Source organism: Cheilinus undulatus, linkage group 8 (genome assembly GCF_018320785.1).
Source record: "Cheilinus undulatus linkage group 8, ASM1832078v1, whole genome shotgun sequence".
Lineage (NCBI taxonomy): Eukaryota > Metazoa > Chordata > Actinopteri > Labriformes > Labridae > Cheilinus > Cheilinus undulatus.
This window is the reverse complement of record NC_054872.1, coordinates 3,707,142-3,732,287: the sequence shown is the minus strand read 5'-3', so window position 1 is coordinate 3,732,287 and position 25,146 is coordinate 3,707,142. Positions and strand designations below refer to the sequence as shown.

The 25,146-nt window shown below is 39.0% G+C and overlaps 1 protein-coding gene across 1 annotated transcript in view; it reads left to right on the top strand.

Moving 5' to 3' along the window:
- Positions 1-976: 976 nt before the first annotated feature.
- Positions 977-25,146, top strand: part of adcy3a (adenylate cyclase 3a) — a 45,196-nt gene continuing 21,026 nt past the window's right edge. The window contains exons 1-8 of the mRNA XM_041792571.1: positions 977-1,105; positions 6,456-7,459; positions 11,679-11,828; positions 14,581-14,711; positions 15,314-15,425; positions 15,861-15,988; positions 20,504-20,662; positions 23,443-23,608. Coding sequence (XP_041648505.1) covers positions 6,782-7,459; positions 11,679-11,828; positions 14,581-14,711; positions 15,314-15,425; positions 15,861-15,988; positions 20,504-20,662; positions 23,443-23,608 — 1,524 coding nt within the window. The 5' untranslated portion in view covers positions 977-1,105; positions 6,456-6,781. The remainder of the gene's footprint in view (positions 1,106-6,455; positions 7,460-11,678; positions 11,829-14,580; positions 14,712-15,313; positions 15,426-15,860; positions 15,989-20,503; positions 20,663-23,442; positions 23,609-25,146) is intronic.

Genomic DNA, 25,146 nt, shown 5'->3' with positions numbered 1-25,146 from the left:
TGAATTGGGTTTGCAATCCTTTAAAGTTAGAAATACAGTGTTCATTTACATTTCAACATTGTTTTTTCCTCACACACCCTGGAAAAAAATACCAAAGAAGTTTGTCGGCAAAAATCAAGCCCTTTGCATTTATTTGGGGGAAATATCACTCTTTGGGAGCTAAATAGCCTGATTTTTATGTATTTTTGTAATTACGTATTTTTTCAGCGGTATAATATTGTGTCGATTAAGTGAAATATTTTGTTTTGTGGTTTAAATATTTTTGTTTATTTCTATCGTCAGATAAACTCCTTGTGTTAAGAATGTTTTTTTGTGAAATAAACTATTTTTTTTTGCATTTTGCAGCAAGAAAAATATTGTTTTGCAGGGGGTAGAATTTGTTTTTTGATGTGGGCTTAATACTTTGTTGTATTTTTGCTTTAGAAAAACACACTATTATAAATATAGTTTGTTTCTCATTCAGTTGAATATTTATGTTGTGGGTGAAATATTTTGGTGTATTTTAACTAACATTTTTTGTCCTTTTTTGCGGGATCTAAAATATTTTTGTCACACTTTTTTGTTGAGAGTGAAAGTTTTATTCATTTTTACATTATGCAGTTAATGAAATATTTTGCAGAATGTATAAGGTTGTTCATTTATTCTTTTATAACGTGTATTTATTTATGTGTTCATTTGTTTATTCTCTTATGATTGTCTCTCTCTCTATTTTTTCATTCAATGACACATTTCACATCCAGTGATTTATTTTTAGATCTTAAAATATTTGTGCATAGTTCCTGCAGGGCCGCCGTACATTATTTTCCCTTTTTCCTGAAAAAGACTGAAAGCCATTTATTCTGAAAGGTACCGGAAGTCCCACCGTTATTACGACGTGTGAATTGACGGTGAACGTGTTCCGTTTCTCCTGCGGAAAACACCGAGAACCACACACACCGGGAGCTCGGAGCGTGTGGGTTCTGATTCTTCTGAAAGAAAAATCGATTAACCGATGATTTTATCCTGAAAGTGATTGACTGTTGTTCGTGTTTTCCCTGGACTGAGGACAAACGCGGAGCTGTGATTGGACAGAGCTGAGAGAGGAGACGACATCTGTCTGAACACGGTGAGAACATCAGGGGGGATTATTTACCTGTTTGACACACCTGGAGAAGAGAGAGAGGGGGCTGCAGGGCAGATGATCGGATTAATAATCCGATTAGAGCCAGAGTAAACAGATTAGAGCTCAGAGGGGCAAACAGCCGTTAAAGTGCCCGGTCATTGATCCTCCATCAGCAGATCTGAACGGCTCTGATCGGGGTTTAACACCAGACCTGATCACATGTAAACCGGATCATACATGAGCCTGTATGAGAGAGAACAACCTGTAGGCCTGCAAACATCCTCTCTCTCTCCTCCATGTCTCTGCTCAGCCTCAGGATTGTTCCAGTTTCAGCCTCAAACCTTCAACCAAACACCGGCCATCCTCAAACAGCGTTAAATCACATTTATCTGCGAATTTAGAGCCAAATACTGACGGATTTAGTCATCTTCTGTTGTCTGCTTCAAGACCAAACGCATAATTTAACTCTTATCTCATTTAGAGCAACCAGAAAAAATCCTTATGAGAGAAGGTAAGCCCTTTAAATAAAGCTGGTCTAATGGGGTTGTCAGGTTTTAATAGATCATTTTTCAGTCTTTGTTATTTAGGGATCAATAGTTCACTGATGTATTTCCTGAGACAGATGTGGAGGCCAATGAAGCATCAGAAGCTGCAGAAGTGGAAACAGGAAGTATTCAGTGTTTAATGTCAGAGACTTCTGCTGTTTTGATTTTACTGGAAACACTCGAGGGAGGAAAACCTCAAAATGTAAAAGTTCTGTACAACAAACCAAGGCCGGCCATAGAGGAGAGGTCAGCAGTGGAATCACACTGTGAAGTTCAGCTTTAATAACCATATTTTATCTATAACCTGAATAATAACCTCTCTGATCAAAGCAACACAGAACCTAACAGTGGTTTTATTTATCTGTGCTACAGTCTAACCTCTTTCAAAATGTTAACCCCTTTACCTAAAGCAGAAATTCCTTTTTATTGGTAATGTTAACAATGTGGATGAGCACACTAATATAAACAATCAGGAAAGTAATGTTAGACTTTAAAGCAAAGCCATGATGAGCACAAACATCAGGATGCCAGACAACAAAGTAGAAGAAACTGAGACAACTTAATGGAAAAGCATTGGAGAAGTTAGGTTAAAAAAATGGGTTTAAACCAGCAACAAGTGGCCAAAACTGGAAAAAGAAAGGGCAAAAAATGGCTAAAAATGGCTAAAAGCAGTCGCAAATGAGTGAAAAGCAGTGAAATTGGTTAAAAGTGTATAAAATGCTGGCACAAGATAAAAGTAGTTTCAATAAATCATTTCATCATCAGAACCTAATAAAAACTTCACACTCTTTAGCTCCAGAATGAGGCAATTGTTAGTAAGGATGCCAGCACTAATGCTACTGATCCAACAAATGTACCGATAGCAGTGTTAATTTTGGCAGCTATTTTTGATTTTAGTCTCAGTCTCAGGTGAAATGCCTTTAAGTTTTAGTCACATGTCTATCCTTTTTAGTTTAGTGAAAACTCAAAAACATTTTAGTCTAGTTTTAGTCCATAAATCTGGTACCAAATCATGGTAGTGTGTTCTCTGCACTCTGCTAACCCTGGGGTCCCTGCTTTCTACAGATGAGAGACAGAATAGCTACAGATGCATTGATTTACCCACAGTGGAGAAATATCACAGATTTTGAATGTCCAATGAAAAATAGATTAAATTTTAGTCTAGTTTTAGTCATCTTGATGAAAACTAAACTTAGTTTTTGTCATTTTTAGTCATCACAGATCTATTATTGTAAGTGTAGTTTTTGTCATGGAAAAAAAGGCTGTCGATGAACATTTTTAGTCATAGTTTTAGTGGATGAAATTAACACTGATTGATATCAATAAATCACAACTGGATTATTATTTTACCAACTGATTTAATGCAACAAGCACCAGGACTTTGATAAAACTACATCTGTTTCCTGAGGTTTTGTCCACACAGAGACGAAAATGATATATTTCCGTTTCGTTTTTGTTGTTTGGTTTGATATGTGCATGCTGGGTAAGTGGCCTACGCTATGTGTGATGTAATTGTTTTATGAAAGATGCGGTTGGCCGCCCACATGGAGACGAAACAGTGCTTACAGATTTGTTCACTCTGGGACTGGCTTCAAAAAGAACCATTTACGGCCTCCCAAAATGCCATTTCAGTGTGGATGAAACGCTGATACATCAAAAAAACCTTTTGCGTTTACTCCTGAATTTGTCTCCGTGTGGACAGGGCCTGAAACAGAAACTCAAAGACCTGTAGACTAAAAAGCAGAGTAGGCCGGATTATTCTTGAATCTCAGGAGGTTTTGGTAGATTTTGGGTTTACCTTTCCCAGTTCATGTTGTGATGAGGTGGTTGCATGAGAAAGAAAGAGAGTTCAAATCTGTAAATTGAATATAAATGTAGTATGAAATAGGGCTGAAGAATTTCAGAAAATAATCTAATTGTGATTTTTACCCCCAGTATTGCGATTTGATACATGATTATTTCTTATCTTTCTTTTTTATTTAAATAGGGTTGAACAATTCCTTAAAAATATCCCTTTCTGATGATTTTGACTCATATTACCAATTGGATATGAATTGTTGCATCAAAGGGGTTTTGTCATTCTCATATCTAACAAGAAAATAAGTGCAAAAATTAAGAAGGTAGGATTTTTTTTGTTGACTATTCTAAAAAGTGGCACTTGAATGATTGCATGATATGTCATGGATAACATCTCTGCTGCAAAAAAAGTTAAAAACTGCTATTTTAACACAAATTTCAGGTCATAGACATATTGCACCCTCTGCAATTTTAAAATTGCAGCAGGCCATAATATGATTTTCGATTGATTGCCCAGCCCTAGTTTGAAACAATATCTGCGGTGTAAATTTCTGCTCAGGTCGTGTACTTTATGGTGTTTTTATTTCCTGACATCAGAAGAAATAGAGCAAGCCCTCTCCTCCGCCCACTTGTTCTGATTGTTCTTTGCTGCATTATCCCAACAAAAAACCAGATTAGCAATGAGCATTTACTCAACCACAGTCAAGGTGTGGAAATTAAATTGTGCCCATAAAGGAAGTTCTGGAACAATCGCTTTTCTAAATAAACAAAAAATTACAAAAAAGAAAGAGAGTTCAGTCCAAAGCTTCTAATTTAAAATAACGCTGAGAAATTCATCAGCATTAGCTCAAACTGCGATCTGTGATTTTTAAAACAGAAGGTGCAAGATTTCTTTAACCTGAAATATGTTTGTAAGACCCAAAAAGTTGATAGAAATCTTTTGATGTTATAGTACAAACATAATAAACTAACCATAAATGTAATAACTTATATATATGCAGGATTTATTCCATTTATGGAAAGTTAAAATCTCTGTAAAAATTTCCCACAAATATGACATGAAGATAGAAAAGTTGTGGTCATTGTTGTTTGTCATAGCCTTTTTAAAAACTACCAATGGGCTCAAGTCAGCGTGAGTCACGTTAAAAACCACATCCATTGCAATTTTTTGTTCGCCATGAAACAGGAAGTTGTTTCTCTAAGTCTTAAAATGAACCCTCTATGATCAGACAAGTTCATCTTGTTGGATAGATATTTGTATCTCATATTTATATTGAACTAAAAACACTCAATAGATATCCTAGATATCTGCATTTTGAATTAATTAGAGTTTATATACTCACCAGGAGGCCGCCATGTTTTGGGCGGAAGTGTGTGACATCAGTCAGAGTGCTCCTCGCCGTTCCTATGCAGTAACTGGTTTCCAGACTGTCAGTGTGTTTTTCTGCTTGCAGCTGTTGCTGCCATAATAGCATTCATACCAGACACAAGTTTTCTGTGTGTTGGTTTTGTCTCCCTGCTGTCAAAGTCATTCCTCTTAAGTTTGACCTCAATAAAACTGCTTACAAGTGACTGGATTCAGTGTATAGCGGAAGCGTACTGGTAGCTTTAAAAAAAAAAAAAAAAAAAAGCATTATGTACAAACAAAGGGAGTTTCTCCAAAGAAATGCGAAAGTGGGCTTTTGCTTTGAAAAGCGTTTTGGTACTGTGTTTTTCTTTATCTGCAACATTTTGAACTGTGTGGAAACAGAAAGCTTCATAAATAGTTTGGGAACAACTTTATTAAATGGACACATTTTAGCTTGTGGTCTTCATCTGGTTCATCAAGAAACAGATTTCAAACATTCTACAGATGTGGACGTAAATGTTTGCTACAACAAGGTAAATATGGCTCTGAATTTGGATAGACAGATAACTGCTCATGGTTGCAAGAAGAAATAGAAGAGACCTCAAATTTTAAAATTCTCCATGCATAAGAATATCTGAGTTGCAGCCCTAACATTGGCTGCCAGTCTGAAACAGCGGTTACTGCATAGGAGCGCTGTGGCACCGTGACCACACCTGCCAGTGTAGACCAAAACATAGCGGCTTCCTGGTGAGTTTTTAAACTCGATTTACTCAAAATGCAGATATCTATTGAGTTTTTTAGTTCAATATACACATGAGATGTAGAAATATCTATCCAACAAGTTGTCTGATCATGCAGGGTTCTTTTTAAAACATGGGAAGAGCTATGAATCTTAGCACAAATATTTTCCATGAGAAAGAGAGGATTGAGATGACTATTTTGGAAAACATACCTTTTTCTGCACGTAAACAAAACTCACAGGACAAGGCTGTGCTAGTCTGTCAAAGTTTGATGTCTCGCCTATGTTTCTTAAACATACAGGGTACAAACTTCCTGAGACTAAAAATAGATTTGAGTGGAAGGGGATTTAAAATTATTTCCAAATAATAAATCTGGCTAGGTGAAAAAAAAAACTTTATCATTTTCTCAGAGTGCAGATACTTTTGATACCATGTGTTTTTAAATTAAACAATATTTTTTATTTGGCTGATCAATATGAATGAATGTGGAATGAATCTGCCAACAGTTGCAGGCAACATCCTGCACAAAAGCATTGGCAATGTTTCCAGCTTGTTTGTGATTTCTGAAAACAAAACATCCCGGAAGTGGATGTCTAGAATGTCTGTTGTTTGGCTAAGTTGTAAAAATTGTAAAAACTTCTGACATGTTTCAAATGTCAAATGCATTTTTTAAAGTGTGAAGGAATTTTCTTGCAGTTTTGCATGTAAGTGAAGGTTAATTGTCCAGGATTGTGGTTCTAGGACTTTTATATTTATGTCCCTGGTATCCTGTTCTAAATCTGTAGTGATAGAGTGATCATATCAGTCTCTGATTATTTGGCCTCTGCTTGCTGTGCTCAGTATATGTTGAGTTCTGATCTCTAACTCTACTATCATAAACGGCATCTGTCTTATTAAACTTTGTTCTACGTTGCCCTCTGTAGGTGATGTGAGGAGCAGAGCTGTGCAGAGGGTCACTGCTCTGTCATGTGTGAGGACGGCTGGGGCCGCAGAAGGAGGGGTGGGCTGACGTCTGCACGGCTGGACACGGGGGGAGCCGGGTGTGAGGAGGCGTGTCCTATCTGAGCGTGTCAGGCAGCACTGATGATGCGAGCGGCTTCAGACGGAGCAGTCACAGTGATAGAGACAGGCACGGCACTCTGATTGATGTCGGTGCCCAGACGGAGACGGAGGAGCTCAGCACAGACGCAGAGGTGATGCTCAGCTGAGACTTCACGCTACACTCGCCCATACTCGTCTTAAATTTCCCATGATGCCTCGGAACAGAGCCTTCTCTGAGCCTGAGTACTCCGCAGAGTACTCGGCGGACTGCTCAGTCACACTGCCTTCTGACCCTGGGCAGGCGGTGGGCCGGACCCACGAGGTGACGGTGCGGAGCTCAGGCTGCTGCCTATGCCTACCACGCTTCATGAGGCTGACCTTCGCCCCCGAGTCTCTGGAGAACCTGTACCAGACCTACTTCAGGAGGCAGAGGCACGAGACGCTGCTGGTGCTGGTGGTGTTCGCCGCGCTCTTTGACAGCTACGTCATCGTCATGTGTGCCGTCATCTACACCTCTGATAAACTGGCCTCTGTGCTTGTGGCGTCTCTGGGGCTGGCAGCAGACATCCTCCTCTACCTGCTGTGTCGCTTTGGGCTGCTGCCAGACCGTTTGACCCGGCGGGTTGTGCCCTATGCCCTGTGGGTGCTCATCGCTGCACAGATCTTCTGCTACCTGGGTCTGAGCTACGCCCGCTTCCACCAGGCGTCGGATACAGTGGGCTGGCAGGCCTTCTTCTGCTTCTCCTTCTTCCTCACGCTGCCGCTCAGGCTCACGCCCATTGTCCTCATCACTACGGTGTCCTGCGGGGTCCACACCTTGGTGCTGGGCGTCACCATTGCTCAGCAGCAGCAGGAGGAAGTCCAAGGAGCAGCACTGGGTCGGCAGGTAAGAGACGGACAAAGAGATGGTGTGTATATGTATATAATCCAGCCATCTGATATTTTAATTTGAAAAGAATACAACCACAATGATACCTGATATACCTGGCACACACTCACCACACACACCAATATTGGGTATAAATATCAGTCTATTTCAGCTGTAAAAATCAATCTGTATCAGTTGTAAATATCAGTCTATATAAGCAGTAAATATCACTCTATATGAGCTGTAAATATCAGTCTATAACAGCTGTAAATATCAGTCTATATCAGCAGTAAATATCAGTCTGTATGAGCTGTTAATATCAGTCTATATGAGCTGTTAATATCAGTATATATCAGCAGTAAATATCAGTCTATATGAGCTGTAAATATCGATCTATATGAGCTGTAAAAATCAGTCTATATGAGCTGTAAATATCAGTCTATATCAGCTGTAGATACCTGTCTGTATCAGCAGTAAATATCAGTCTATATCAGCTGTAAATACCTGTCTATATCAGCAGTAAATATCAGTCTATATGAGCTGTAAATATCAATCTATATGAGCTGTAAATATCAGTCTATATGAGCTGTAAATATCAGTCTATTTGAGCTGTTAATATCAGTCTATTTGAGCTGTTAATATCAGTCTATATGAGCTGTAAATATCAGTCTATATGAGCTGTAGATACCTGTCTATATCAGCAGTAAATATCAGTCTATATGAGCTGTAAATATCAGTCTATATGAGCTGTACATATCAGTCTGTATGAGCTGTCAATATCAGTCTATATGAGCTGTAAATATCAGTCTATATGAGCTGTACATATCAGTCTGTATGAGCTGTCAATATCAGTCTATATCAGCTGTAAATATCAGTCTATATGAGCTGTAAATATCAGTCTATATGAGCTGTAAATATCAGTCTATATGAGCTGTAAATATCAGTCTATATGAGCTGTAAATATCAGTCTATTTGAGCTGTTAATATCAGTCTATTTGAGCTGTTAATATCAGTCTATATGAGCTGTAAATATCAGTCTATATGAGCTGCAGATACCTGTCTATATCAGCAGTAAATATCAGTCTATATGAGCTGTAAATATCAGTCTATATGAGCTGTACATATCAGTCTGTATGAGCTGTCAATATCAGTCTATATGAGCTGTAAATATCAGTCTATATGAGCTGTACATATCAGTCTGTATGAGCTGTCAACATCAGTCTATATCAGCTGTAAATATCAGTCTATACGAGCTGTAAATATCAGTCTATATGAGCTGTAAATATCAGTCTATATGAGCTGTAAATATCAGTCTATATGAGCTGTAAATATCAGTCTATATGAGCTGTAAATATCAGTCTATTTGAGCTGTAAATATCAGTCTATTTGAGCTGTTAATATCAGTCTATATGAGCTGTAAATATCAGTCTATATGAGCTGTAGATACCTGTCTATATCAGCAGTAAATATCAGTCTATTTGAGCTGTAAATATCAGTCTATATGAGCTGTACATATCAGTTTATATGAGCTGTTAATATCAGTCTATATGAGCTGTAAATATCAGTCTATATGAGCTGTACATATCAGTCTGTATGAGCTGTCAATATCAGTCTATATCAGCTGTAAATATCAGTCTATATGAGCTGTAAATATCAGTCTATATGAGCTGTAAATATCAGTCTATTTGAGCTGTAAATATCAGTCTATTTGAGCTGTTAATATCAGTCTATTTGAGCTGTTAATATCAGTCTATATGAGCTGTAAATATCAGTCTATTTGAGCTGTAAATATCAGTCTATTTGAGCTGTAAATATCAGTCTATTTGAGCTGTTAATATCAGTCTATTTGAGCTGTTAATATCAGTCTATATGAGCTGTAGATACCTGTCTATATCAGCAGTAAATATCAGTCTATATGAGCTGTTAATTACAGTCTATATCAGCTGTAAATATCAGTCTATATGAGCTGTACATATCAGTCTGTATGAGCTGTCAATATCAGTCTATATCAGCTGTAAATATCAGTCTATATGAGCTGTAAATATCAGTCTGTATGAGCTGTCAGTATCAGTCTATACGAGCTGTTAAAATCAGTTTGTATAAGCTGTAAATATCAGTCTATATGAGCTGTAAATATCAGTCTATATGAGCTGTAAATATCAGTCTATATGAGCTGTAAATATCAGTCTATATGAGCTGTAAATATCAGTCTATTTGAGCTGTAAATGTTAGTCTATATGAGCTGTAAATATCAGTCTATATGAGCTGTAAATATCAGTCTATATCAGCTTTAAATATCAGTTTATATGAGCTGTTAATATCAGTCTATATGAGCCGTTAATATCAGGTTTCATTAACTGTAAATTACATCTACATGGATATATACAGTGCTTAACAAATTTATTAAACCACCTGTCATATTTGTCTCAGAGACCATCCAGCATCATGAAGTGCTTTATTGCGGACTCTTTCATTTTCAGTGAGCTCTCCACGTTTCACCATTTTGAACAGGAATGAGGGATTTCAGACTGAATTCACCCTAATTTGAGCTGGCTCACTGGGCTTCTCTGAGACGTCAGAAATGAATCAAGCATAACATTCAACCACTAAAACTAATTGGTCTGTTCAGGAATGCAAGTAAATGACTGTAATTTAACATATTAATCAATAAATAATATTGTGCTTTACTAGTTTTTCAGTTTTTTTGTAAATCAGTAAATTTGAAAATTTATGGATAACAATAATAATTATATTATAGTATTAAAAATATCATTTGGGTTAAAGAGCTTCTACATACTGATGTATTAACTATTGCAGAAACATAAAACATGCTTTTGGTAATTACCAGTGCTGTTAATTTAGGGCAGCTGTGGCATAAACCTTACTTTGGTTAGGGTAAGGGTGGTCTAATACATTTGTTAAGCACTGTATATGTATTTAAAAACTTCATTTTGCATTTGTTTGGGTTGTCTTTGTGAGGAGTTAAAATTGGTTTGATGATTTGAATCATTCAAATGTGATAATATGCAAGGAATCAGAATCAGAAAGGGGGCACATACTTTATCAAGGCACTGTATATGAGCTGTAAATATCAGAATATATATTAGCTGAAAATATCAGCTGTAAATATCAGAATATATCAGCTGTAAATATCAGAATATGTTAGCTGTAAATATCAGAATATATTAGCTGTAATATCAGAATATATCAGCTGTAATATCAGAATATATCAGCTGTAAATATCAGAATATATTAGCTGTAAATATCAGAATATATTAGCTGTAAATATCAGAATATATTAGCTGTAATATCAGAGTATATCAGCTGTAATATCAGAATATATCAGCTGTAAATATCAGAATATATTAGCTGTAAATATCAGAATATATAAGCTGTAATATCAGAATATATCAGCTGTAAATATCAGAATATATTAGCTGTAAATATCAGAATATATAAGCTGTAATATCAGAATATATTAGCTGTAATATCAGAATATATCAGCTGTAAATATCAGAATATATTAGCTGTAAATATCAGAATATATCAGCTGTAAATATCAGAATGTATTAGCTGTAAATATCAGAATATATTAGCTGTAAATATCAGAATATATAAGCTGTAATATCAGAATATATTAGCTGTAATATCAGAATATATCAGCTGTAAATATCAGAATATATTAGCTGTAAATATCAGAATATATCAGCTGTAAATATCAGAATGTATTAGCAGTAAATATCAGAATATATTAGCTGTAAATATCAGAATATATCAGCTGTAATATCAGAATATATCAGCTATATCAGAATACATTAGCTGTAAATATCAGAATAAGTCAGCTGTAAATATCAGAATATATTAGCTGTAAATATCAGAATAAGTCAGCTGTAAATATCAGAATATATTAGCTGTAAATATCAGAATAAGTCAGCTGTAAATATCAGAATGTATCAGCTGTAAATCTTGTCCTGTCTACCATACACATGACTGCAGGTTTTTGGGTCCACTATCAAGGTTCAAGGCTCTCAAAGCCCCCAAATGTCTTTTCGTCAGTGTGGTGGATTACTGTGTAGTAAAATGGATTAGTAAATCCAAATATATAAGAAAAAGGGTTATGTCACTAATGTGTTTTTATTTACTGACCATGTTTAATCAGATAAAGAACAATAATGCCCCTCTTTCATTAAAAATTGATCACCCCCCCCCCCCCACCCCACCCCATGTTTTCTTCCAGCTGATGGCTAACATGGTGATCTACGTATGCTCCATCACGGTCGGCATCATGTCGTACTACATGGCTGACAGAAAACATCGGAAAGCATTCCTGGAGGCCAGACAGTCTCTGGAGGTCAAACTGAACCTGGAGGAGCAGAGCCAGCAGCAGGTCAGACACATGACAATGATAACAGGACAGTACAACATTATCCACTCAACAACATTATAACAGAACATTAACAGAGCATTTATTATATTGATTCATCGCACTCAGAGTGAAAAATGTAATCTCTGTATTTCTTTTTTGTTGATGATTAGAGTTAACAAACACCCAAAATTCAGTTTCTCATACAATTAGAATATTACATAAGACCAGTTAAAAGGATTTATTAAACAGAAATGTTGACCTTCTGAAAACTATGTTCATATTTATATATGACTTATTAATCAGTTGGAGCTCCTGTTTATGAATTCCTGCATCTCTGCCATGCCATGAAGGCGATCAGTCCGTGGTCCTGCTGGGGTATTATGAAGCCCAGGTTGCTCTGATAGCAGCCTTCAGCACGTCTGCGTTGTTGAGTCTGGTGTCTCTCATCCTCCAGAGATATTCTACGGGGTTCAGGTCAGACCAGTTGGCTGGCCAATCAGACACAGTAATACCATGGTCAGTTAACCAGTTTCTGGTAGTTCTGGCTTGACTATAAACAGGTGAAAAGGGAATCAGTCCATAAAGCTTCTCAGCAGATGGAAGCATGAAGTGTTCTTAAATCTACTGGATGGCCAACAGCGTTGACTCTGGACTTGATAAAGACCAGTGGACCAGCAGCAGCTGACCTTCCTCCAGACTCTGGGACCTGGATTTGCAAATGAAGTGCTTAATTTAGTTTAATCTGAAAACAGGACTTTGGACCACTGAGACCACAAAGGTCCAGGTCTTTTTCTCCTCAGTCCAGGTGGGATGATGATGTTGTCTGTGGTTTGATATGACCATTCGCGGCCATTCGAGGCCATTAGGGGCCACATGGTAGGGTCTGTAGCATCAGTGTTGTCACTAGATGGAGCCTAATGTATGAAGGGTGGGTCAGCTAGTAGTGATGCGGTTTGGGCTGTGATGGCCATGAGCTTTTTAGAAAAAAAATACTGAAACCTCAAAACAGATTCCTACAAAGTAATGTCAATTAAATGAAAATATGTAAAGTGAAATAGGTGACCGACACTGCAACTTTTACTCCATTCTTCTTTGCTGAACTGCTCAAGCTCTGTCAGACTGCATGGGGATTGGGCATGAACAGCCCTTTTCAAGTCCATCCACGAATTTTTCTGTTGGATTGAGGTCTGGGCTTTGACCCAACTACTCCAGAACATTCTCCTTGTTGTCTTTAAACCATTTCTATGTAGCTTTCTCTGGATGCGTTGGCTCATTGTCTTCCTGGAAAATAAATCTTCTCCCAAGCTGTAGTTCTTTAGCAGATTGAAGAAGATTATCCTCCAGGATTTTGCTATATTCTGCTGCTTTCATTTTACCCTCTACCTTTACAAGCCTTCCAGGGTTGGCTGCAGAGAGCCATCCCAACAGCATGATGCTGCTACCACTGCGCTTCCAAGTGGGGATGCCAAAAAGCATCATTTTGGTCTCAATAGACCAAAGAACTTTCTTCCTTTTGATCATGGAGTCTCCCACATGCCTTTTGGTGAACTCTTGTCCAGACTGAATTTGAGTTTTCTTCAACAGTGTCTTTCTCTTTGCCACTCTCCCATAAAGCTTTGACTGCTGAAGAACCCGGCCTGCATTTGTTGTCTACAGAGTCTCAGCTGCTGAAGCTTGGAACACCTTCAGAGTAGTCATAGGTGTCTTGGTGGCCTCTCTCACTAGTCTCCTTCTTGCATACCCACTCAGTTTGTGAGGAGGACCTGAGGGGGTCAATATAAAAATAATAATATGGTTTAGGGGTCTGCTCTGAGGTCGTCCTCTCAGTAGGATGTGAATATCTGATATTGGCGTGAAAATAATCAGAGGAGTGAGTCTGGTTTGACTGGCTGTCCTCATTGAGTCTTCACATCAGTCATATCAGTGTGTTTAAACTCGTTCTGTTTCACCCTCTCTCTCTCTCACCTGTGGCCATGGGGTTTCTCCATCACAACTAAAACAGGAACAGATGGTTAACCTAGAGGGCGAGCGAGCAGGACTCACACAGGAAACATAGAGAGAGAGAGAGAGAGAGTGGTGTTTGTGTGATATAAACCAGGAGTAGGGCAAACTCTCAGCATGCTGCTGATGATGTAGCAGCAGTGCATGCTGGGAGATCAGGGCTTGCTGACCAATCAACCGGCATTCAGCAGAGTGGCTGCCGGTTGCCGTGGTAACCGTCCTCCTGAGATGGTGTCAGCTGTAATCAGAGCGCCGTCAGGCTCTGATAAGAGCGTCTGTCACCCTTCTGCTGTAGATCTCTCTGTTCTGACTCCTGTGTGCCTCCGTTTTTCTCCAAAGTTATGAGCAATAAAGTGTTTTTATTGTAAATATAAAGACAAAACTGATCAGTAGACTACAGCCAGTCCACAGAAATGTTAGGGCCCCTGAACAGCCCAGTGGTTGGGCACTCTTTAAGTCTGATTTATTCATATCAAAGCATTGTGCTGGATCAGTCATGGTGATGCTAGACTATTGGCTAAGAATTCATGTTCTGTCATTCTCTATTTAAGTAACATGCCAGAATAATAAAGACTTTTTAAACTTTTGGTAAAGACAGATACATTGGGTAATTGATGGCATTTTTTAAATTTGTTTACCCCATCACCAGAAAACAAAGTGTGTTCTTATTAATAATACTGTCTTTAAGATGCTCTTGAGTCCCATGTTATTTCATTATTAAAATCATAAATAAGCCCTTTTATTAAACAAACTGTATCTGTTTCCACCTCAGGAGCGCCTCCTGCTGTCCATCCTGCCAAAGCACATTGCTGATGAAATGCTGCAGGACATGAAGAAAGAGCAGAGTCAGAAAGAGATGCAGCAGTTTAACACCATGTATATGTACCGCCACGAGAACGTAAGGTAACTCATCCTAATGGTTCGCCATAAAAAAAGTAAGGTAACTCAGTCTCACATTCTGCCATAAGAAAGTAAGGTAGCGTAGCCTCATGTTCAGCCATAAGAAAGTAAGGTAACTCAGCCTCATGTAGCGCCATGAGAAAGTAAGGTGACTCAGCCTCTTGTTCAGCCATAAGAAAATGTAAGCTAACTCAGCCTCTTGTTCAGCCATAAGAAAGTAAGGTGACTCAGCCTCTTGTTCAGCCATAAGAAAGTAAGGTAACTCAGCCTAATGTTCCGCCATAATAACATAAAGTAACTCAGCTTTATGTTCTGCCATAATAACATAAGGTAACTCAGCTTTATGTTCCTCCATAAGAAAGTAAGGTAACTCAGCCTCATGTTCCGCCATAAGAAAGTAAGGTAACTCAATTTCACGTTGTGCCATAGAAAGTGAGGTAACTCAGCTTCATGTTCTGCCATAAGAAAGTAGGGCTTCATGTAACTCTATGAAACGAAGTAATGTTCTATCACTGTGTTTTATGTAAAATACCTGCAGGACTCTGTTCCTGTAACTTTGGCTTACTTCATTGTTTTTCTTTCTTCTTCTGTGATTTTCCATGCAGCATCCTGTTTGCAGACATTGTGGGTTTCACACAGCTGTCCTCGTCCTGCAGCGCTCAGGAACTCGTCAAACTGCTGAACGAACTCTTTGCTCGCTTTGACAAACTAGCTGCTGTGAGTCTCCATCTCCCTGTCTCACTTCACATCATGTAATTATACATGATAAAATATAAAACAGAGACATTTGGATTTTTCAATTTGATCTAAATCATTTTGACTTCCATGCTTTATCACAGAGCCTACAGTAATACTTAAAGAAGAGCTCATCCCATTTTAAGACCCACCATTTTCTACCAACCATTTGTTTCTGCATGTTTTTAACTAATAATCAGTTTGTTGTAGATTTCTGTGTTTGTTGTTGAGCCCTGCTAGAGGACAGTGAAGCCCTTTGCTGGATAGTTTCCCTTCCCATTAGTGTAATTTCAGTCACAAAGAGCAGACGTTTAGATTATAAAACAATAAAGAAATGATTCTTTATTTCCTCGACCAGCTGGATCCCTCAGGTGTATGATGCTGCAGGTATCACCTGTCTCTCTCCGTCTCTGATAGAAATACCACCAGCTGAGGATAAAGATCCTGGGCGACTGTTACTACTGTATCTGCGGTCTGCCTGACTACCGGGAGGATCACGCTGCCTGCTCCATCATGATGGGCCTCGCCATGGTGGAGGCCATCTCGTGAGTACAGGATGGGGTGGGGATGGGAAGCGGTGTGTTTTGATGCGTTAGCCTGGTTATTGATCGCTCTGATGGGCTCTGTTATCGACTCTAGACTCACTGACCAGAGCCGGATTAATAAGGTCAGAGCGTTGATGATGAAACATTTTGGATGGACTCCAACAAATGGCACAGACACGTGAATCTACATCTAGTCTGTTATAAATGACCCAGAGTAGTAAATACATCAGATTTAAGCCCTTTGATATGGTTCAAGTAAAAATTTAACCATATTTAAAGCCTGTTTGATTTAATAGTTCTAGAGTAACAGTATTGGGCAATTTATTTTTTTCTTTATCTGTAGTTGCTAAAATTTCATTCCACCCCTGTACCCTGTTAAGAGCAGAGTTGTTTTTCTTATTTCCTTTATTGAAGGGTTTTTATTTATTTATATCATGATTTTGCTTTGTTTGGCATAAGACATCTAGTGGTTTGTGTGAGATTAGTATGCATATAATTCTCTGAAAAAATGTGAGGCTCATAGAGCAGGGTTCATCAACTCCATTTTTACAAGGGCCAGCTTTTTCTTGACTGATGCTGTGAAAGTCAGATATTAAATTAACTAAAATAAAATCTACATGTTCGTCTAAATAAGACATTTTTACCTTCTAAAATTAATGGAACTTTAAGCCTTCAACAGTGAGATCAGTCCCTATCATCTATACTGCAGCCAGCCACAAGGGGGCAGTTGACATATTTTAGCTACATACACTATACATTGCCAAAAGTATTCGCTCACCTGCCTTGACTCTCATATGAACTTAAGTGACTGTTCTCCTGGCAACTGCCAATCCCCGACTGATCTATTAGATTGACAGAGTGTAAGCGCAATTGGTCACTCCAGAGAACACGTCTCCACTGCTCTGAAGTCCAGTGGCGGCATGCTTTACACCACTGCATCTGACGCTTTGCATTTCACTTGGTGATGTATGGCTTGGATGCAGCTGCTCGGCCATGGAAACCCATTCCATCAAGCTCTCTACGCACTGTTCTTGAGCTAATCTGAAGGCCACATGAAGCTTGGAGGTCTGTAGCGATTGACTCTGCAGAAAGTTGGCGACCTCTGTGCACTATGCACCTCAACATCCGCTGACCCCGCTCCATCATTTTACGTGGCCTACCACTTGGTGGCTGAGTTGCTGTCATTCCCAATGGCTTCCACTTTGTTATAATACCACTGACAGTTGACTGTGGAATATTTAGGAGCCAGGAAATTTCATCACTGGACTTGTTGCACAGGTGGCATCCTATCACAGTACCACGCTGGAATTCACTGAGCTCCTGAGAGCGACCCATTCTTTCCCAAATGTTTGTAGAAACAGTCTGCATGCCTAGATGCTTGATTTCATACACCTGTGGACATGGAAGTGATTGCAACACCTGATTTCAATTATTTGGACGGGTGAGTGAATACTTTTGGCAATATAGTGTATTTCTGGAGCCCTTTTGATTTCTAACACTGAGTATGCTGTGTTATGATTGGCATAAAAACACATGCAGGTCTGTGAAAAGTCTCATAAGAAGGAAATTGCACTCTCAAGAGCCTAATTTGGAAAACTATTGCAAAAACTGCAATTTTCATCAAGATAACTGTAATAAATATGTTTACCATGACAAATTTCAGAAATACTAGTGTCCTTCTTGTCTGAAAAAGCCGCTAGATTGAAGGGTTTCTCTAGACTTCAGGAACAAAAGTTCAACGATAGCATGCAATATTTTTTGCCCTCTCCAATTTTCTGGATTTATTTATCTCCTGCGTGCCAGATGGGAAACTGTGGGGGGCCTGATGTAGCCCCCGGGCTTCTAGTTGATTGTCACTGTCATGGAGGTTTAAAAAATGGCCCCAAGTAAATGCCTCAATAGTGCCATCTTTGGTCCTTTTACAGCTTACTGTCAAAAGGCAGTTCTATCAAGATAGATTAAATCTGGTGAGCAGCTGTGGCTTGGGGAGATCTACAAAACACCCAGTGGGACCATGTCTCTGTCTCCAACAGGAATTTGCCATTTTGAATTAATTTGTCAGTAAGTGGTAAAAACCCAAAAAGGAGGACCCAAACGCAAAGGCACTAAAGCAAAAATCAAGTGTTTCATTTACAAAAAAGGTAAAATTCAAATAAACTCATCCAAAATTCAAAAAGTTCTAACAAAAATCTTATGAAAAAAAAATAATTACCGGAGACACAAGGAGTTAGAAGGCACGGAAGACAAAGCGCAGATATCACAAACTGGGGTACACAAGCTGAGGATACACAGACAAACTGACCAAGACACACAGACACTAAATAGACAGGGTTATCAGACACAAGGGCTGCATTCACACTGCAGTTAAAAGTGACCTGAATCTGATTTTTTTGCTCACATGTGACTCGTATCTGTTTTTTGTCTGACAGTGTGAACAGTGTGAGTCACACTGAATCTGACCTTTTCGAATCAGATACAGGCCACTTTCTAAATCAGATATGTATCTGATCTTTTGAAAGTTGACTGCAGTGGGAACAAGCAAACAAAAACAATCAGATCTGAGAAAAGATCAGAATTGAGCATTAAGGGCTGCGGTGTGAATGTAGCCAAGGACACAGGTGTGACAAATGAGACACAGGTGAAGGCGATCGGGGTGGAGGGAAAAACACAAGGGCAGGAAGAAAACCACACAAGATCATACAAAAGGAAGGCAAACTACAAAATAAAACAGGAAACACTGACCAGGAGAACAAGGAAACACAAACACATGGAGGGACAAGGATTACAAAATAACACATTATTAGATACTAGACTGGGAAACACTCAAAGACTATGGAACACTAGAGGAAGAAACAAACACAAAGAGTACAGGAAATCTAAGTAACACAGAATATAACCCAATAAATCTCAAAACCATGAAAAAATTTGCCAAAACTAGGGTGTTTTGGTCCTGTTCCAGGGGTCATATTTGTTCAAACTTCTGGGGATTTCATCTCAACTTGTACTTTGGCGTAGAGCTAGAAGAGATCTTAATTTTGAAAACCTACTGAAAACTTTGTTATTAGTCAAAAGGCGTGGTGAGCCCACTAATTTGCACACTTTTAGGAAAAAAACGGGAGTTGTTTAAATTCAATCTCCAGAAATCTTAGGTAAACTCCTCCACAAAGTCTGAACTTTATAAAAACACTGTCAGCATTTCCAGACAAAATTTACTCTCAAAGCCACTATAATAAGTTCACATTATTTAGCTAACTGTTGGGACAGAAGCTGCACAACTAAGATCAACAGTGACATGGAAGTTTAAGGTAGCATAGCATAATAATGTGATGAACCTAAACGACTCCATAACAATCAGTATCCTCACAGAAATGCTTGAGATTGATGTAAGAGATTCTCCCATCTCTGACATGGATAAATATTAACTTTATGGGAGAATTATTCACAGTCAACCACAGCATGGTGCAGAATGGCTACAAGACACAGGGTTCAACACGCATGTCTGCAGGGGCTCCACCAGGGAGCGCTAGTGTTACGCAAAAGACCAGTCCCAGTGGAAGCTCATTAAAACGCATTATGACCAATACTAACCAGGATGTTAGGATTAATCACATTAATCAGGATTAATAAAGGTCCACAGTTCGTGCACTGTTTTTAATCTCATTAATCTGTCTTTGGTTAATCCACATCAGCTTCTCCCTGCAGCCACAGTGATGTAAAATACTTCCACCACTGCTCCTTAGTGCCTCATTTATCTTTAAAAACTCACACAGCTCAGTGGACGAGTCAGGCGCCATCAAACATTTACCTTTTTACTGTTCACTTATTTCCTTTCAGATCAGAACAAGTTCCTTTCTCTCTGGTTATATTTGAGTCAATCATCCACCTTAAGTTCCTTTTTGTCCTTCAAATTAAAGTAAGTCCAAATAGAAGTTCAGACTTTTACAGTTCTCTAAGTTCCTCTAAGATCCAGAGCAAGTTCCTTTTTCTGTGGTTAGCCTTCAGATGGTCTAAAATCGACTGATAGGATCAGGATGTTCGTGTCTGAAAAAGGCAGCAAATATAGATAATAATAGAATAATATACATACGTGCCCCCCCTCCACTTTTCCTGCATTAGCTTAGACATGATCATAAATATGAAGTATTCATGTATGTTTAGGAATTTAAGCCTTTAAATGCCAGTTTAAGTGCAAAACCCTGATGATTATAATGTCAAAAACACAAAAATGAAATATTTTTCTCATACTTATTTATTTTAAGATTTTATTCAACTGTATTAATAGCCCCCCTCAAAAAAGCACATCATGCCAAATATGGTAAGATGTCTGACATTTGGTAACAAACAGGAAAAACTGTAAATCTGAAGCACTGACTCCGGAGTGAAAACCTAATGTCATAAATGCATGTTTTTACTGTAATAGCTTTAGGATTAAATATTGTGGTTTTAATGGGTTTGATGGGACATCATTGGTCACCCACAGCCTATCATGTTTCTTTCCTTGTGCACCTGCCACAGGTACGTCCGAGAGAAGACTCAGACAGATGTCGACATGCGTGTTGGAGTCCACAGTGGGACGGTGCTGGGCGGAGTTCTGGGTCAGAAACGGTGGCAGTACGACGTCTGGTCCACTGACGTTACCGTGGCTAACAAGATGGAGGCCGGAGGGATACCGGGGTGAGTACAGAGAACTGAGCATGCTCAGTAAAAACACCACATTTCATCTGCATGGGCATGCTCTTTGAGGTTATTGTTGTTTGAGCTCTGATTGGCTCTGAGATGGTCTCAGGCAAGGCTGCCCATAAGGGGGGTAAAGGGGAGAGGAAGCACCCATGGAGGTCAGAGAAATCTTGGTCCATTGTAAAGCTGAGCTGATAGTCATGTTTTATTTTTAACATGAACAATTACCACTCTTATCAGAGCAACAAAAATCCTCCAAATTGATTTGATTATTTATGCTGTAGTACAATAACCGACACACCAGATGGATGTGTTTTACACACCCTTCTGGTAAACCTCTCATAGACAGCATTTGGGAAAGGCCAGAGCCTTTGAAAAAAACTCAGAGGTTGATTGGATCAATGTTCTGTCTGTCACATCTTTACAGGCCAATCAAAGCAACAGAACACCTGACTTGGCCTCTAGCGTGGAGTAAACTCCATAGAGAGCTGCATAACGTGAACCATGGCGACTGTAGACATGTCAGTCAACTTTTGTCATTTTTGAAAGGAAAACAACTCACTGCTGTTTTTTGTTCTTTTAACGAAGAAATGTCGTCAAGTTCTGATAAAATTGGCACTTTAGCAGCGTCTACACTAATGTCTTCCATCATAATTACACCGGCCCCTTGTTGCTGCTTGCTTACGTCACGACTCTGCCGTGCCCGAAAGTACTGCTCCTCAATGCTGATTGGTCCTGTCACTTTCTAACCAGGCCCAAACAGTTCAGACGCGACCTTTGCAAGATGGAATCGCCAATGAGGAATACAGAAACGGGAGAATCCATCTGCTTTGCAAGGTTACCATCAACTGGTTCAAAGTGGCAGAAAAAGCAACAATGAAGTTGCAAAAATAGGTGCAGAAATATGGTAAAAAAAAAAAAAACAGGCAAAAATGGGCAAAATTACAACAACATCAGCAACATGTATGACACTACACTGATCAGAAACTAGGAATGCACTGATATAAAAGGTCAAAGGTCACTTTTTGAGACAAAGTACATGGACTGACATTTAGTTCTACACAAGTGTAAATCTGAATGCTCAGGGTGCTGTCACACCTACGCTGTTTGTTCGGTTAATGAAAATTAACTGGAGTCTGTGCGGTTTGCTGGTGCTGGTGTGAAAGCTGTCCATCGAACCCGGTACAGGAACGGTTGGAACCAGTTTATCTCTGCTTTAATTTGGACTCTGGTGTGGTTTGTCTGTAGTAAGAACATGAACCAATCTCTGTCTAACCTGACTGTGACTTTCCAGACAGGAGAGGTGTCCTTTTCATACCTCAGTGTGAAGTGCTGCTAGGCCTACTAAAAAGATGAGTCCTTCTGTTTTTATGACTCTTTGTCAGACAAATTTCTACAAATCTAACACGACTCAGGCTTCTTCATGTCATGTAGACTGAGTCCCAACACTGTTGAATGTTTGAGTCTCATGCTAAGACTGTATTGCAGCTTACTTTAATTTGGGAAAGACTGGGACTCTGGTACAGGCTGTTTGCAGTCATGTGATCTCAATGATGCATAAAAGTTAGATGGAGGGCAGGAAGTGTAGAACAGCTTTTATAAATCAGTGATAACCTTAGTCCGTTAAAGCTGAAGGTGGCGCTGCACGCTGCAGTTATCATCAGAGCATTTCTTTATCCATCGGCTATGATCCCCACACTTCACAAAAAAGTGATTTTTACCACAGGTTAACTGATTCACCTGGAGAGGAGGTGATCCAGATCACTAATGACTTAGTCCTGCAGACCTCCTACTACAGGTCTAGACAGATGAAGAGAGTTCGGAGTCTAAAGGAGTCTAGGACTGAGCTTAGAGGCTAGCTGAGCCTCTTTAACAGCTTTTCTCCCTTGTTTGGTTATGAACATGCTTTTAAAGGAAACAGTGATATACTATTAAGATAATAAACTTTCTTAAGTATTGATTAGACTGGGATGACAATATGAGACTAGACAGGCCAGCGTGGAAAAGGCAAGGATGGAATGTTTAATTAGCTTTAAAGGATGACATCATCTTCAATGGCAAGGATGACATGTTCTAGAAACTAAACCCTCACTTCTCGCCAGTTCCATCCTCTTTTCTAAGAGTCGCCAACAAAGGACAGTCACATGAGAGATTTGGTATATGTGTGCATGAGAGAAGTGTTGTTCATGAATGAATGACCCTGTTCTAAGAGCAGGCTCTTTTATATGACCAACAGTAGCTAGCTCCTGTTTGAGTCCAGTTTCCTTTTCCTCCATCCTCTGCTGTAATTTGCTCCACCTGTAAAGAGCCAAACTGTTACCAAATGAAGCGCAAACAGCTCTACTGAGCTTAGCCAAATGATCTGGACGGACATGTAACACGGTAACACAGGTAATATCAGAGTTTCATGTGCTAAACCATGACAGAACTGGACTGAACTGGTGCTAAACCATGACAGAACTGGACTGAACTGGACTGGACCGCCTGTTGGAAACGGCTCTTACAGGAACAGTTGTCCAGACTTCAGACCAAGACTCCTTTCAAGACTCAAAAGTATCTGAAGGTTGGCTTTTCTTTTCTCGCAACTTTAACGGTTGGAGCAGATGTGAAGAGCCCAAAACGTTACCTTTTGATAGTGCTTCATTCTACAGTAATCCCTTTATACTGTGCTGTGTCATGACTTCAAACAACCTTTCAGTTTCAGTATCAGGTGCACCTTTACTGTAGACTGGCCAGTCATGACACTTTGGTTGACAGTTTTTGTCTTTGTCTGTCAGACGTGTGCACATCTCTCAGAGCACCATGGAGTGTCTTCACGGAGAGTTTGACCTGGAGCCAGGAGAGGGAGGAGAGCGCTGCGACTACCTCAAAGAGCGAGGCATCGAGACGTACCTGGTGATTGTTCCTAAAGGAGCTGTGGGAAAGAACGGCATCAACGGCGTGGTGAGACATGCTCTTACTGGGATATTTAGACAGCTTTTCTCATTTCTGAAGCTCTATCTGACCATCACATCATCATCAGTATAATATCCTACTGAGACCTGGGTTTTTGTTTCTAACACATTTTTAGTCTCTCCTTTCTATTTTGGATCAGTAAGACCTGATCAGTCTTAAAGCTCAGCCTGGTCTTTGAACAGGGAGTAGTCTAGATCAAAAATGATGTCCACAAGTTTCCTGAAGGTTCTGTTTCTGCTGAAAATCCAGACCTGGATCGGTTTTAGAGCAGATCTTTAGGCTGAGTGTTGTTGGGGGTCTTCAGTCATTGAGAGAGGGATGGGGGACTCATTTTGATGATGGACCACAAAGACTGGTTCAGGACAATCATGAACAACATTTCCACTAAAAGGGCAGAATTTAGTGGGAATGTTCCTTTAAAATCAACAAAGATTCAACAAACTTTAAAGAAACTACCTGACTTTACTTTATTATTTCATTATTATTTTCTTAATAGGTACCCACGCCGATGAAATCAGCAGGGGGTTATGAACAAGATACCTTGAGAATGGAAAGTCGGATCTTCACCAAACTTTCAGGGAATATTGGGATAGTGACAGGGAAGAAACGATTAGATTTTGGTGATGATCCGTGCACCTGTTCAGTTTTTCTCGCACTTCGAATTTTGAACACCATAGTAATTAATGGGAGCGTGAGTTCCTCGGTGGCGCTGCTTAGGTGTGGGTCTGCCATCTCAGACGGCCATTCTAGTTCTTCAAAATATTTTAAGTGTCCTATAAAGTACCCCAAAATGTCCTTAAATATTCCCTAGATGTTTCTGTGAAACTTTATCAGAAAGCCAAAACATTGGAACAATTTGCTGTGAAATCCTCATGAATTTTCATGGTAGACCATGGGAATGGTGTTTGGACATTTTTATGAATTTGGTCAGAAATGTCAAGTGTTTTCATGGAAATTTTGGAGATATGTTTGATAATTTTGGAAAATTTTATTGGATGTTTTGAGGGAAATTTGTTTTGGAATTTCTTGGCATTTTCGTGTAAACTTGGGAATTTTTTTTTAAATAGCTTTTTAAGATTTTTTTTTTTCTGAATTTTTTCAGGGGGTTTGCTTTGAAGTTTTTAGGTATTTTTGGTGTTCTTTGTCATTATTTTAGAATAAAACTTATTCAGGGAACTTGTTTGAATATTTTGGGGAATTTTTGTCATTCTCATGGTATTTTGGGGATGTATTTTTAAATTCGGGTGAATTTGATGACATTTTTGGGGGACTGCATGAAAATTTTCAGGAATTTACTTGTACAGTCGCTAGAAAAGTATGTGAACCCTTTGAGATTTCTTGGATTTCTGCATAAATTGGTCATCAAATGTGTTCCGATCTTCATCTAAGTCACAACAATAGACAAACACAGTCTGCTTAAACTAATACTGCACAAAAAATGATATGTTTTCATGTTTTTATTGATCAAACCATTTAAACATTCACAGTGCAGGGTGGAAAGTATGTGTATTTAAAAAAAAATTCCC